General features: G+C 42.2%; 1 protein-coding gene across 3 annotated transcripts in view; it reads left to right on the forward strand.

Annotated features, from left to right (window-relative positions):
- The first annotated feature begins 1,129 nt into the window (after positions 1-1,129).
- Positions 1,130-14,664, forward strand: part of LOC135096376 (uncharacterized) — a 127,398-nt gene continuing 113,863 nt past the window's right edge. For 2 of the 3 annotated variants that reach the window (XM_063997844.1, XM_063997843.1), the window contains exon 1: positions 1,131-1,287. In XM_063997844.1, the coding sequence (XP_063853914.1) occupies positions 1,270-1,287 (18 nt within the window). In that variant the 5' untranslated portion in view covers positions 1,131-1,269. Of the gene's footprint in view, positions 1,288-14,664 lie in introns of all 3 variants that reach the window. The other variant, XM_063997845.1, reaches the window with a different exon arrangement.

A 14,664-nucleotide genomic window follows, 5' to 3' on the forward strand; every position in this document is an offset into this window, starting at 1 on the left:
TCGATTGGGAAGCGCGGCAAGGATGAAAGCAAGTAAGTATGATGTGTTGAGAGAAGTGTGGAAGAGTGTGGCTGTGCCATGTATAATATATGGTATGGATGTGATTGCATGGAATGAAAGTGAAATTGATAAGTTAGAAGTGGGCCAGAACAAAGTAGCAAGGATGGCACTGAGTGCACCGAGGTGCACAGCAGTTGAAGCCTTGAGAGGTGACATGGGATGGAGCACCTTCAGAGAAAGACTGACAAAGATTAGGCTTGAGAGAATGGATGATGCAAGAATAGCAAGGAAGGTGTACCTGTGGAATGAAAGTGGAAGCAAATGGAGGAAGAGATGCATGAGAATGACAGACAGGAATGGATTGCAAGTTGTGTGGGCGATAAAAATGGCTGGGAGGAATCAAAATGAGCGTGAATGGGTGGTAACAAGAGGAGGAAGAGTGGGAGCCGAATGGGATGTGAGAAAATGGAAGAATGAGATAGACAAAGAAGTGAAATGTGTGGGACTGAATGAATGGAAGAATGAGATGGAAAGAAAGAAGACCCTGGAATGGTACAAGGAGAAAGAGGCCCCGAGGTATGAAAGGTGGTATGATGGAAGCCTGGGCTTCCATCATACCACCTTTCATCATACCATCATACCATCATACCTCCATCATACCTCGCTCTTCCGAGCGAGGGCACAGTGTATGAATGTGAATGCAAGGAGTTACAGGTGGTCTGAGTCCCGCAGCAAAGTATGCCAGATGTGTGATATGGGAGAAGATGAGACGGTGGAACATGTGGTGCTGGAGTGTGTGCAGTATGCCAGAGACAGGAATGAGATGATGCAAGTGATACTGACTGAGTTAGGGCATGATAGGAATGAAAGAGTGGAGAAGACAGGAAAGGAATGGATGGTGTTGTTGCTGGGACTGTGTAGAGAGGCGAATGAAAGGATGATTGAGGCGGTGAAAGAGTTTCTGGAGAGAATGTGGCGTGCCAGGTGTATGAACAATTAGGATAGAGGATGCTGTTCGTTTCCCTTTTTTTTTTTTTTTTTTTTTTCCCTTTCTACAGGAGTTGCCGATCCAAAGGCCTGGCTCAGGAGTGATCCTGTGCCACCTGTACCATCAAGATCAAGATCAAGATATCATGCACAGGGAGTGTTTTGTTTACCATTTCAAGTTGACAGCTGGGTAGGGGTACTGGAACTGTTCAGCCAATAGTGCAACACCTTGAACACAGAGAAAGGCAGAAGTATCGTAGTCATAATTGTTCAGCGACAGTTATGATCACTAATAAACTGGTATGATATTTTCTTGGGACTTGAACCAAAGCCTGATTGAGGCACAGGCTATGAAGTTCAGGGAAAAGTGAGGCTTATTTTTTTTATTTTTTTTATTTGTTTATTTATTTTTTTATTTATTTATTATTATTATTTTTTTTTAATATCCCCTACCAAATTATAGATGCATCTTATACACCAGTGCGTCTTATATGGCGAGAAATATGTTAAGTTATAGTGAAGAGATTACCATAGCTGTTTACACATTTTAGTTTGATCTGGATAATATAAGCTTACACTGCAGTATTTATAATTCCATATCAGTAGGTGTGTATGTGTGTAGGAATATTTAAGGTTGCAGTAGAGTTGTGTTAGTATTAATAATCCTTTAATATGCTCTTCCCAGAATCCAGGAATCACTCAGGTAATGATGAGATGGTTTCTCTTTATCTCTGCTTTTGCTGTCTTGAGTTGCAGTGTTGTAAAATTAGTTAAAACTTAATTTTTATACATTTTTGTTCTGTTGTAATATCTGCAACATTTGCTATGAAAATTAACAAAGTACAGAGACTTACCGTAGGTCAGTTGAAGTGTACTTCTAATTTTTCGAGGCAAATCACCTCTGCTGCTGCGGAGATTTCACATGAGAGAGAGTGCGTCACGCGCTGCCGGCAGACTTTAAAGCAAGGACTCGACATCCACATGATGAACCAATTAGGAAATTAAGTAACCTGTAGAGCTTAAGGTAGGGAGGGAGAGGAGGGCATGTGAAATCTCCGCACCAGCAGAGGTGATTTGCCTTGAAAAATTAGAAGTACACTTCAACTGACCTACGGTAAGTCTCGTGTACTTTGTTAATTTTACTTCGGCAAAATCACCTATCTGCTGGGCGGACATTTCCCATGAGGCTTTGAAGCCATGTGGATGACGAGGGAGGATGCAATAGTAGAGAGGAAAAGGAAATGCCCCACAAGAAACAGTACTATAACTATTATTCCATGGAAGGATCTTGTACATGAGACAATCATACAATTGGTGTATAAAATAAGGTACATTGCATCCAACTTAATCCAATCTACAAACAATGTTGAAATATGGTAACAGTTCACATCATAAGGTAAACCTAAGGTACTAGATACTAAATACTTAAAATATCCGTGTACTGCAACACTGGAGTGCAGCAACAAACCCAAATCATGTCTTATTCTAGCACTGCATCCTGAAAGAGGTCAGAAGCAGCCACAATGTTCTTATTATAATATTTTGCAAAGGTAGATTCCCTAGACCAGCCCGCCTTAGCCATAATGCATGCGACAGGGACAGCCGCCACTCCAGCTTTTGAAGCTGCTGCTGGCCGCACACTACCAGCGGAAAACTTTGAGATTGTCTATGCCGAACATGCGGAGAATGGTCCTGACCCAACGGGCAATAGTGTCTTTGGAAACTGATTTGTGGGGTTTTATGAAGCTAATGAGGAGCCTGGCATCAGTGTGCATCTCATCCTGTCTAAGCTCTTTAGTCACATCAATGTACCTCAGGAGAGTGCTACAGACACATAATCGTGGATCCTTAGGGTAACGATGGAATGTGACCCTGTTGATGTTAAAATTTGGTCTGGATTGTTTAAGAGTGCCCCCCAACTGTACTGAAATGGAGTGTTCATTAATGAGCATGTCTCTGATTAACAGTAGTTGTAAAGTTTGAATTCTGGCAGCTTGAGTTAAGGCCATCATCATAACCAATTTTAGCGTTAATTCTTTAAGGGTTAATGCATGTAAGGGGAACATGGACCTTAGTTGCTCTAAGACAGGTTGGACGTCCCAAGTGTCAGTGTACCTGGGCTGAGGAGTTCTAAGATTGAAAACCCCTCTCATGAATCGGATGACCAAAGGGTGATTTCCTGCCCTGCATCCGTCCACCACAATGCCGAGAGAAGACAGGGCACCCCTCGCAGTGTTCACACACTCATAACCCACACCCCTGTCAAAGGTTTCCGTCAAAAAATTTACAATGTGACCTACAGTTGGAGAAGTGGGATCGACATTCCGTCTACCACAAAACAACGACCACCTCTGGACATGTGGGCGGTATTGCCTCTCAGTACCTGGTTTCCAGGAGGCAAGTATGATGTCCGCAGCCGCCGGCGAAACTCCTCGTTTCTGCAAGTTTTCCCTGACAGAAGGCATGCCATGAGCCTCGTGTGGGACATGATGGGGTGTGGATCTGTTGTGGACGGGTGTGTTAGAACATTCCTCCTGTTCGTTATCAAACGTGGGAAGTCTATTAGCAACTGGAGCAGCATGCCCATCCAAAACTGGGATGGCCACAGAGGAACCACCATCCAGCCTCGTGCTTGCTCCGCACGTAACTTCTGAAGGCACCTAGCAATTAATGAGAATGGGGGGAAAATGTAAGACAAATCAAAGTTTGACCAGTCCAAGGAAAAAGCATCAAAATATTTAGCCTCCGGATCTGGCAACCACGAACAGAATGTATTAACCTGTATGTTAAGCTTTGAGGCAAATAAATCAATGGACGGTGTCCCAAAAACATTACACAAGGTAGTAAAAATGTGTGAGTCGAGTTTCCACTCATGTCTGTCATTAATCTTGCGAGAGGCTACATCAGCCAAGGTGTTGTCCTTCCCCGGTATGTGCGAGCATGTAACCCATGAGTCATGTTCCAGACACCAATCTCAAATCTGGGTAGCAACATCATTACAGGACTTGGACTTTGTGCCTCCCATTTCATTGACATAGTTTATGGCAGTGGTATTATCACAAAAAACTCTAACATGTCTACCTTCCAGCTCATGTTCAAATGCTTGCAAAGAGAATAGAATGGCTTTCATCTCCAGGATGTTAATGTGAAGCTCCTTTTCATCCAGGGACCAAGTACCACTTGTAATCTGACACCCCAAATGACCCCCCCAACCAAGGCTGGAGGCATCAGTAAATAAATCGATGTCAGTACCTGGCCTAAAAATGTGTCTGTGGTGTCTGTCCACATTGTCTAACCACCAGGAAAGGTCTAGTTTCATGTCTGCAGTAATATTCAAAGGCCTGTCAAAATTACCATACTCCTGTTTCAAAGCGGCAATTTTTCCCCCCTCCAACTTCCTGTAGTGAAGTTTACCTAACTCCACTGCTGGGATCGCAGCCACCATGAGGCCGATCACCCTGGCCACCTCTCGAATGGGGGCAACATCTTTACACAAAAGTTCTGCACATCCTTGGCGAATTTTGATTAGTCTACGCTCAGGTAAAGAGGCAGTCATGAACTTGGTGTTAATAACATTGCCTAGGTATTCAATACATTGTGTGGGGGTGAGAACAGACTTCTCCATATTGATACAAAAGCCTAACCTCTGCAACAGAGAAATGGTGGCCTGAATCGCCTGAAGACATCCTGAGTAAGAGTTACTGCAAATTAATGTGTCATCTATAAAGCTGGTGATAGTGTATCCTTCCTGCCTTAGAGTAGCAAATACTGGCTTCATCAGTTTGGTGAAAAGCCGAGGTCCCTCAGAAATGCCATTAGGGAGGCAGGTGAATTGATAGATAACACCTTGCCATGTAAAACATAAAAATCGTTGTTGCTCATCTGCAACCCTAACAGAATAATAAGCATGCCTGAGATCGACAGAAGCCAAAAAATCACCCTGGTTGATGAGCCTGATGGCCTGTTCAAAATTTTCCATTTTAAAATGTTTATATGGCATGTATTTGTTTAACCTCTCCAAGTTAAGAACCAGGCGAAATTCCCCGTTTTTCTTTTCTCGCAAAAAAATAGGAGAGATAACCTGCTGAGTTTGTTTGTGTGTGACTTTAATGACTTTAAGCTGTATAAGTTTTTTGATCTCTCCAGAAATTATCCCCTGTTGCACAGTGTTGAACCTGTATTCCAAATCATTAAAAAATAAAGGATGAACACTATCGACATCAATATCAAGGTGGCAGTGCTGAACAATATCCAAAATGACAGGGTCACTGGTAATTTTACGCCACTCATGCAGGAAAGAGTGTAGTCTGCCAGCTTCAAAACATGCACTTGCCTGTAAGTTTACTGGGGCTGCCTGCTGCGGCCGCCCCGTCCCTTGGAGTTTTTTGGCTCCACATCCTGACGAGTGGAAGGCAGTCGTGGGGCAGCCCTGGAGCCATATCCCTGTTGCCCGTAGGGTTGGAACCTGGCGTAATATCCCCTACTAGCAGGCTTGTTCCAATATCCACCAGGGCGTTTACCTGCGAACTTGCTAGTAAAGGCAGGCTTTTTCTGCGAGAACTTACTCCGCAGTTTCTCCGCTTCCTCAATTTGTCTGGCAGACTGGGGCACATCGTCACCGAACAGAAAGCGAGTAATTGGCACCTTATCTGAACAAAGATGAGCATATTTATAGTTTATCTCGCGTTTCATGACAAAACGCCTGGCCAAATTGTTCCTGTGATTGGCATTGCCTAGCAATGCCAATGCACCATTTAGCATGCTCACCTCATGTGCCAACTTGGGGTTACCTTCCTGTTCAGCCAAATCATCCAGTGCCACTAAGGATTTGGTGATAATGGTTGAAGCCCGCAGGATGTCCTTATTTACCTCCTTCAAGCGGAAGTCTGTCTTCCTGGCATCCAGCTTCAGGGCCTCCAACACCTGTGGGTTGCATTCCACTGGCGCAAGAGCATGGCAGTTATTAGGCCTCTTGACAACATCGTCCTCACACATGGCCTTGTAGTCCTCCTCTCTCATACCTTTATCAAAGAGAAAGTTTACCATCTCTGCCACTCTATTGTCAATGTCAGCAACCACCGTGTCAGAAGGACCAAAGGCCTTAGTGCCCTGAATTAAGGTGCTGTCAGCAGGGGCGGCAGGCATCGACACTGCCTCATCCTCACTCATCCTGGCCGAGAAACCAGAAAAAGTGGCAGAACAAGGAGGCGACAAACCCCAGCCCCCCAGAGTACTGTCCTCCACAGTCACCTGCGCCGACCCAGTAGGGGGTGGTAGTTGCCGTCTGTCTGCCTTCAAGGCCTCCACTTCACCCCGCAAATCAGCCAAGGCGTCCAACACAACTGACCAAGGGGGAGGAGCAGGAGAAGTGCCGCGGGAACCACGTGCGTCAGCACTGTTACGTAATCTCACGCAACCATGCCTCCCACTCAAGCGACGAGATGAATGATCCCTGTGCCTGTCGTCGTCATCTTGAGGGCGAACAGTGGACACAGGTGGGGCAGGAGGGGAAGGGGATCGAGAGGCAGAGGACGCTTCACCAGACTCCGACATGGCTGCCGCACTGCGATAAGGAGAACAAAGCCGTAAGCTTCCCACACAGTTCCATCGTCAGTGGAGACCGATATACCAATAATACAACTCGCCCCAAAAACGGGTAACGAAGTTGAAGGCACTGTACCTGCGTAACAAGTATCGTGGCCTTATCTGAAAGAAAACAGCAAAAACTTGGGAGTCCGTATGACCCAGAATGACCGTGTCTGCCCGACGCGGCGATCAGCAAACAACTGCCGGCAGCGCGTGGCGCACTCTCTCTCATGGGAAATGTCCGCCCAGCGGATAGGTGATTTTGCCGAAGTAAAATTCTATAAAGAGCTAAGCAAAAATGAAGGAGTTACTGCTTATTTTCTTGCCCTCTCTTTGTCACTTAGATTGACATGGAACATATAGATGCATCCATCTTGGTTTTCATTTTGGCAAAAAATATATAAATAAATAATCAATTAATTAATTATTTAATTAATTAATTAATTAATAATAATAATAATAATAATAATAATAATAATAATAATAATAATAATAATTATTATTATTATTATTATTATTATTATTATTATTATTGTTGTTGTAATGAAAAAAGCTGTATCATGTTCACTGGTATCTTGAGGCAAATTGTTCTGATGGAGAAGCTTCACCTTGATCCTGCGCACTTATCTGTTAGCAAGAGTCACAGGAAGAGGGAGGATGTTTATAATTGCCACTCATTTTTCTACCATGCTTCCTCTCTTTAGACCTTGTGCTCCCACTCAATTTTGTCACTACATACTATGTAAAAGCACTATCATGTTAAATGTGTTAAGGCACAATACGAAGCTAAAATGTTGTTCACTGAATGAAACTAGCTATGAATGTGATATTCCTCTTGGCAGTCTTTGACCTAATGCTCCTTCTGGGGGATAAGGTTTGCAAGAATATGGTGCTTGCTCAAATCAGACATGATTATCCTCACTGTTCTGTTTGGCACACTGATGATAATAGGAATGTCCATAATGGATTTAATAATAATAATAATAAACGGTTTATTATTTAGGCAGTTAACAAACTGAAAATGTACATAGGGGATGGGGAAAACCCTAACATTAATCCTAAAGGTAAGTCTAATCTAGGAGGGAAATACTATTGATTGATGGCTCGCACCATGGTGGGGATCGCACTGAGTCTGTACCGGTCCGTGCGCGGCACCTTTAGGTGCGTTATCTTGTTGTGGTGTCTGGTGGCACGGATCAGGCGAGGCGCGTCAGGCGGCAGCCTGTTTCTGAGACATGGATGATGCAGTAGTCCCCTTCCAAACTTCTCCAGAGCCTCTTGGTGCCTGGTGGATAGTCTGGACAGACTCCGGGTGGTCAGGGCTTCTTCATAGGTGGTGTATGCAGGGCCAAGGATGACCCTGCACGTCCTTTTCTGCACACTCTCTAGCTGTAGCTGTTGAGTGTGTGTGAGGGAGGAGGGCCATGCTGGGGAGGCGTACATGAGTTTGGGGAGGATGAAGGTGAGGTACACCCCCCCTTAACTCATCTGTCGGCGTCCCCAGCGACCTGAGTCTGCGCAGCATGTACAGCCTGTAAGTAGCTGATCTTACGGTGCTGGCGACATGTTGTTTCCAGGTCAGCTGGTTGTCCACCGTGACTCTGAGAAGCTTGGCACATTGGACCACCTGGAGGGAGTGAAGGCCCACTGTGAGCTGGGGAGGGGGCACTGGTACAGATGAGGTACAGAAATGCATCACCACAGTTTTGCTGTGGTTGATGGTCATCCTGCTCTCCTCCGTCCAGGTCTGCAGTCGCTCCAGAATTGCTTGCAGTGGCGAGTAGTCTGGGTTCTTGGTGGAAACTGGGACGCCCACGGTGCAGTCGTCCACATATTTCCAGCGAGGGGGGGTGTCAGTGAGGGCGTCGTTAATGAGGAGGAGGAAGCATAGAGGACCCATCTTGGTCCCCTGGAGGACCCCACATGCCAGCTGTTGGAAATTAGAGACAGAGCCCTGATAGCGAACGGCCTGACACCTCCCTGTGAGGAAGTCGGCTAGCCACGCTATCAGGTTAGGAGAGAGACCCAGACTTACTGCCTTGCTGATGACAACAGTGTGATCAACAAGATCAAAGGCTTTTTTGTAGTCCACAAAAGCAACAGCTAGAGAGGTGTTTCGCTTGTCCAGGTGGCTGTGGATGAATTCAAGGAAGCTGGTCAGGTAATGGGAGGTGGAGGTGGCTTTAATATTTCTAAATTGTCTGATATCCACGGTATTACAAATTTTGATGTAGGCCCAGTCATATACAAAATCTTCACAAATAAGGCTAGGGATGGGGGTGATAGAGACTGGCCTGAGGTCATTGAGTGACTGTGGACTGGAAGTTTTGGGGATAGGGGTGACGTATGATGTCTTCCAGTCCGCGGGGCAAGAGTGTTGGGAGAGTGAGGCGTTTATTATGGAGCATAGCGGTGTTGCTAGCTCTACAGCAAATTCCTTGTAAATTTTTATAGGAAGGTCAGTGGGTGTGGTGGATCTTGGTTTGAATTTGAGTATTCTCTTAAAAACATCCACCGCCTGGACACTGGGAGGATGGGAGGGAGCAGGAAGATAGGCAGGAAGCGGAGTGGTGTGGAGGGGAGGAAAGGTTTGACAGATAGCAGCAAAGTGATCGTTTATCTCCTGAGCCGTGAGATTAGCAGGAAGGTGTGAGGTGCAAGGAAGAGATGAAGTGTGCTTTTGTAGGCCACACAAAGCTTTGATCTTAGTGTACCACTGTCTGTTGTTGGTCAGCTTGAGGTGGTGTATCTTGTCTGGGTAATAGCTTGCCTTGGATTTCTGCCAGTCCTTGTGCACAAGTTGCTGAATTGTTTCCTCATCTTGGGGGATGAAGCTCATGGAAGATTGTCTTCACCTCTTGTCTTCCAGTGATGCTTTGCTACTCTTGATATATTCAATGTACTCTTCTCTTGAAATACTGCACATGACTCATTATTTCATTGCCATACACATGCAGATAATTTCAGCAATCTCTGTTGCAGATTTTCTTTGTTTCAAACAGGTCTTTGTATTTACTATTTCATCTAATTTGTTGTTTGTATTGAAACTGGATATAAGCATCTGCATGTGGTCACAAAAATTCCTCTGCCATAGCTCAAAGTTCACAGAATGATATATATCAGCAGACTGCTTGATGACTGCTACTGCTCAGTCTCATACCACACACATCGCTTCACTGCCACTTGTTGGTGTGCTTTAGAACTAGCATCAGAACTTTTTATACCACCTCATACATAGCCACAGACTTAGCATCTCAGCAGCTGTGCTAGTCTTCATCTGCAATAAGTTCTCATACATAGCAAGTTTACATGTAACAGATTTGCATGCTATTGAACCTTTTCCCATATTCATATCTAATGAGCATTGTTGAAATTTAACCCTTCTTTACCAGTGAAATACCATATTAATTCACAGAAATTATTTTTGAAGAGCTGATGAATTACCCCTGTAAATCATGCTTAATTGACTATACACGGGGCTTCATTTTATGGGTTTGTATAATTTTTATGACTTGTAATGACAAACTGACAAATTGGCATCTTATCACAAGTTGAATTTCAAGATGATGGTGGTGGTTTGTGGTGTGGGTAGTGATGCCATACAGTGTGTAACTGACACATGTTGTAGCATGTTTTCCTTATCTCTGTCCAACAGTGAGTCCAAGTGTGAAGTGATTCTTGAAATTGAGTGAAAAGAGGGTGAGAGAAAGAAGAAAGTCTTGTGCAGTGAAGCTGCAGAAGGAGGGGAGGCATGCAGTTAGCAAGATCAAAAGAGTAATTAGCATGAAAATAATGGTAGAAGATAGCAAGAGATGATCGAGAGGTTTAAGTTAGAGGAGAGGAGTTGATAAGACAAAAAAGCTTGATTCCACTCTGTCTAAAAGAGTGATATGAGTGGAAACCCCAATACATGCAAAGCATACTCCATACATGGACAGATAAGGCCCCTGTACAGAGTTAACAGCTGGGGGGGGGTTAGAAAACTGGCAGAGACACCTCAGAACATTTAACTTCATAGAATCTGTCTTAGCTAGAGATGAGATGTGAAGTTTTCAGATTAGATTATAAGTAAAGGAAAGATGAAGAATGTTCACTGTAGAAGAGGGGGACAGTTGAGTGTTATTAAAGAAGAGGAGATAGTTATCTGGAAGGTTATGTCAAGTTGATAGATGTAGGAATTGAATTTTTTGAGGCATTGAACAATACTAAGTTTGCTCTATCCCAATCAGAAATTTTAGAGAGATCAGAAGTCAGTTGTTCTGTGGCTTCCTTGGGTGAACTGTTTACTTCTGGAAGGGTTGGAGGTGTATGAAAAGATGAGAAAAAGAGCAGGATGGTATCATCAGTGTAGGAGTGGATAGGACAAGAAGTTTGGTTTAGATCATTGCTGAAGGATTGGAAGAGATTGGGTGACAGAACAGAACCCTGAGGAACACCACTGTTAATAGATTTAGAAGAACAGTGACCATCTACCACATCAGCAATAGAATGGTCCGAAAGGAAACTTGGGAAGAAGTTATAGAGAAATAAGATAGAAACTGTAGGAAGCTAGTTTGGAAATCAAAGCTTTGTGCCAGACTCTTTCAATAGCTTTTGATATATCTAAGGCAACAGCAAAAGTTTCACCAAAATCTCTAAAATAGGATGATGAAGATTCAGTAAGCAAAGCCAAAATATCACCAGTAGAGCGGCCTCAATGGAACCTATAATGGCGATCAGATAGAAGGTTGTGAAGTGATAGATGTTTGAACATCTTCCAGTTGAGGATAGATTCAAAAACTTTAGATAGGCAGAAAATTAAAGCAATAGAATGGTTGCCCTTTTTTAGGAACAGGTTGAATGTAGGCAAACTTCCAACAAGAAGGAAAGATAGATGTTGATATACATATTTGATAGTTTGACTATTCAAGGTGCAAGTACAAAAAAAGAAAAAAAGATAAAGATAAAGAAAATGCCAGCCTTAGGGAAATAATAAACTGTCAGATAGGAGAAAAGAAAGAAACTAGCTAAAACAGTTGTTAAAAGTATTTAAAAGAAAAATTTGGTAAGAGACACTTTAAAAAAAAAGCATGTGGTAGTCTTTAGAGTGAAAGAAGACAAGATTATAGTGAATCAGGAGAGAGAGAGAGAAACATAAAAGAATCATCATAGCACCATTAGCAAAGGATATGACTGAAAAGGTAACAGACCCAGAAGATGAGATTGAAGAAGTAATAAGATTAGGTAAATAGGTGGAAGGTCAAAGCAGACCCATGAAGATAAAGTTCAGGTCCCAAGCTGCAACTAGGGGGACACTAAATGGATCCTGGAGACCGGGAAAAATAGAGAAGTTTAAGAATACAGGGATCAGAAAAGATATGAGTGAGGATGAAAGGGAAAAAAAACAAGTGAGTTGTGGAAGGAAGCAAATAAACAAAATAAATAAAAAATTTAAAAAGGTGAGGCAAGAATGGAGGAGGAAAGGAAATAGTTTTACTGGAAAGAAGCTGAAGAAGTGGTGGATTGCCAAGAAAGGAACTATGAAGAAGAATTAAAAATTACATACACAAAATGTAAATGGATTATGATCTGCATAGGTGGAATTAAATGATTACTTAAGGGAGGCTACACCAGATGTGATGGGAATCAGAGAAACAAAGTTGAGTGATGGCATTGACATCAACATTGGGAAAGAAAAATGCAATATGTGGAAAAACTAAAAGGAAAGAAAAACAAGGCAGAGGAGTGATGATACTAGTGAAAAGAGACTTTGTTGCAGATGAAATGACCTTTTGAAAGAGGATTAGCAGAAGTGATGAGTGAAGGTGGAGCAGAGAGGAGGAGGCAATAAGGATTTTGCTGTGGTGTACATTCTACTAAAGACAAGTTCTTTGAGAACAGAAGAATACCATAAAAGATTAAAGATACAAAAAAGTAGTGGAGTATTTGATGAGTACCAGTGATGATAACATGACATAATTTCTATTGTAAGAATGTAAATTGGGAAGATCAGCCAGTGGAGGGAAGTGAAAAGTTGGGAGGAGAATTGTTAAGGATGGCTATGAATAACTTGATGACACAGTGGGTGGACGAAAATACTAGGTTTAGAGGAGAAGGCACGCCCTCACAGTTGGACCTAATATTTACAAAGAAATCAAGAGTGATAGTGATAGTGGACAACAAGAGCCCAATAAGTAAAAATAATCATATAGTGGTAGAGTGTACAATGAAAGTGAGAAAAGGAATGAAAAAAGATGAAGGTATAATTATGGAGGGACAAATTTGGAAGGTTTAAGAAACTAATTTGAACATATAAACTGATGTGAGTTTGATAGAACAGTGGGAGTGGTAGAAAAGTGGAGAGTTGATAACTATATATGAAGATGTGAGGAGATTTGTGCCAAAGAAAAAAAGAGATGTTAGAAAGCAGGAGTGGTTTCATTGGCCTGGAATGAATGGAGAAAATGAAAAACACAAGAGAATTGGGAGATATACTAGAGGGTGAGAAATGGAATGACATGATCAAAGGAGTGACTAGTTATATGAGCCAGTTTGCTGATGATGCAAAGCTAATAAGAAAGATGGATAAGAAGGAGGACTGTGCCACTTAGCAAGAAGATCTGAATGTAATTTGGGAGTGGAGTCAAAGATGAGAAATGGAATTTGACAAAAAAATGTGGGATACTAAAGTTTGGACATGGTAGCAAAAGACCCAAGTATTGTTACACAGTTGGAAAAGAGTTCATCGGAGTGAGGAGGAAGGAGAAAGACCTTGGAGTCATCATTACTAACAAAATGTCACCAGAGAAACATCTCAGTAGAATAACAGACAAGACCTACAATATGCTGAGTAGTATAAAACTGCTTTTAATTACCTGGATGAGGATATGATGAGGAAATTGATTGTGATCAGAATGAGACCATAATTGGAATATGCTGCAGTGTTATGGTCTCCATGTACTAAGAGAGAAATTGGAACAAATACAGAGAGCTACAACAAAAATACCTCCTGCCTTCAACCGTATATAATATGTCATATGAGGAGAGATTGATGAAATTAAATCTCCTCACTTTGGAAGAGAGAAGAAAGAGAAATCTGATTGCAATGTACAAGATCATGTCAAGAGTTGAGAAATTAGATTGTGGGGACCTGGTGGTGAGAGATTACAGAAGTGTAAAAGGACATGACCTGAAGGTGAAGAAGGGAATGTGCAGAATGGATATAAAAAGAACAGATTTCCACAACAAATTGTTGGAGTTTGGAATGAATTGGAAAGAGACAGTACATACTAGGACAATACACAATTTTAAAGATACTGGATAACAGTAAATATCGAGACAGGACAGCAAGAGCATAGACTCCTCCTCCCATAAACCACAGCTAGGTAAATACATACATGCATGCATGCACGCATGCACACACACACACACACACACACACACACACACACACACACACACACACACACACACACACACACACACACACACACACAGAAAATATGGAGGAGAAAGGGCCTATGAGAGATATAAAAGTGCAAGAAATGAATGTACAAAGAAGGGAAATGAAGCAGAAATTGATTATCAAAAGGATATAATAAACAAATATAAAGACAAACCCAAGCTATTCTATAGTTATATTAAAAGCAAGACTAAAGTGAGATAAAATGCTGTGTCTTGAAAGATGAAGGAAAAAAAATCATACTGAAGAGAAATATGTTAGATACTAAATAAGAAATTCTAATCAGTATTCACAAATGAAAAAGCATTTCTGGAAGAGCAAAATAGAGATCCAGAAAAGAAACATTGGATAACTTAGTAATAAGTTGTGAAGAAATAGAATCAGAGATGGAAGCATTGGACAAAAACAATGCTATGGGTCCTGATGGCATTTCTTGCTGGGTATTGAATGAATGTGCAAAAGAATTAAGTAAGCCATAAACCAATCAGTGTAAGATTCCCTAAAGCAGGGGAAGCTGCCAGAAAGTTGGAAATGAGCAGACATAGTACTGCTGTTTAAGAAAAGAAACAGAGAGAATCTTCTCAACTATAGGCTTGTTTCTTTAACAAGTGTAGTATGCAAAGTCATGGAAGGAATTGTAAGGAAGAACT

The sequence above is a fragment of the Scylla paramamosain genome, unplaced genomic scaffold (genome assembly GCF_035594125.1).
Source record: "Scylla paramamosain isolate STU-SP2022 unplaced genomic scaffold, ASM3559412v1 Contig3, whole genome shotgun sequence".
In the NCBI taxonomy this organism is placed as follows: domain Eukaryota; kingdom Metazoa; phylum Arthropoda; class Malacostraca; order Decapoda; family Portunidae; genus Scylla; species Scylla paramamosain.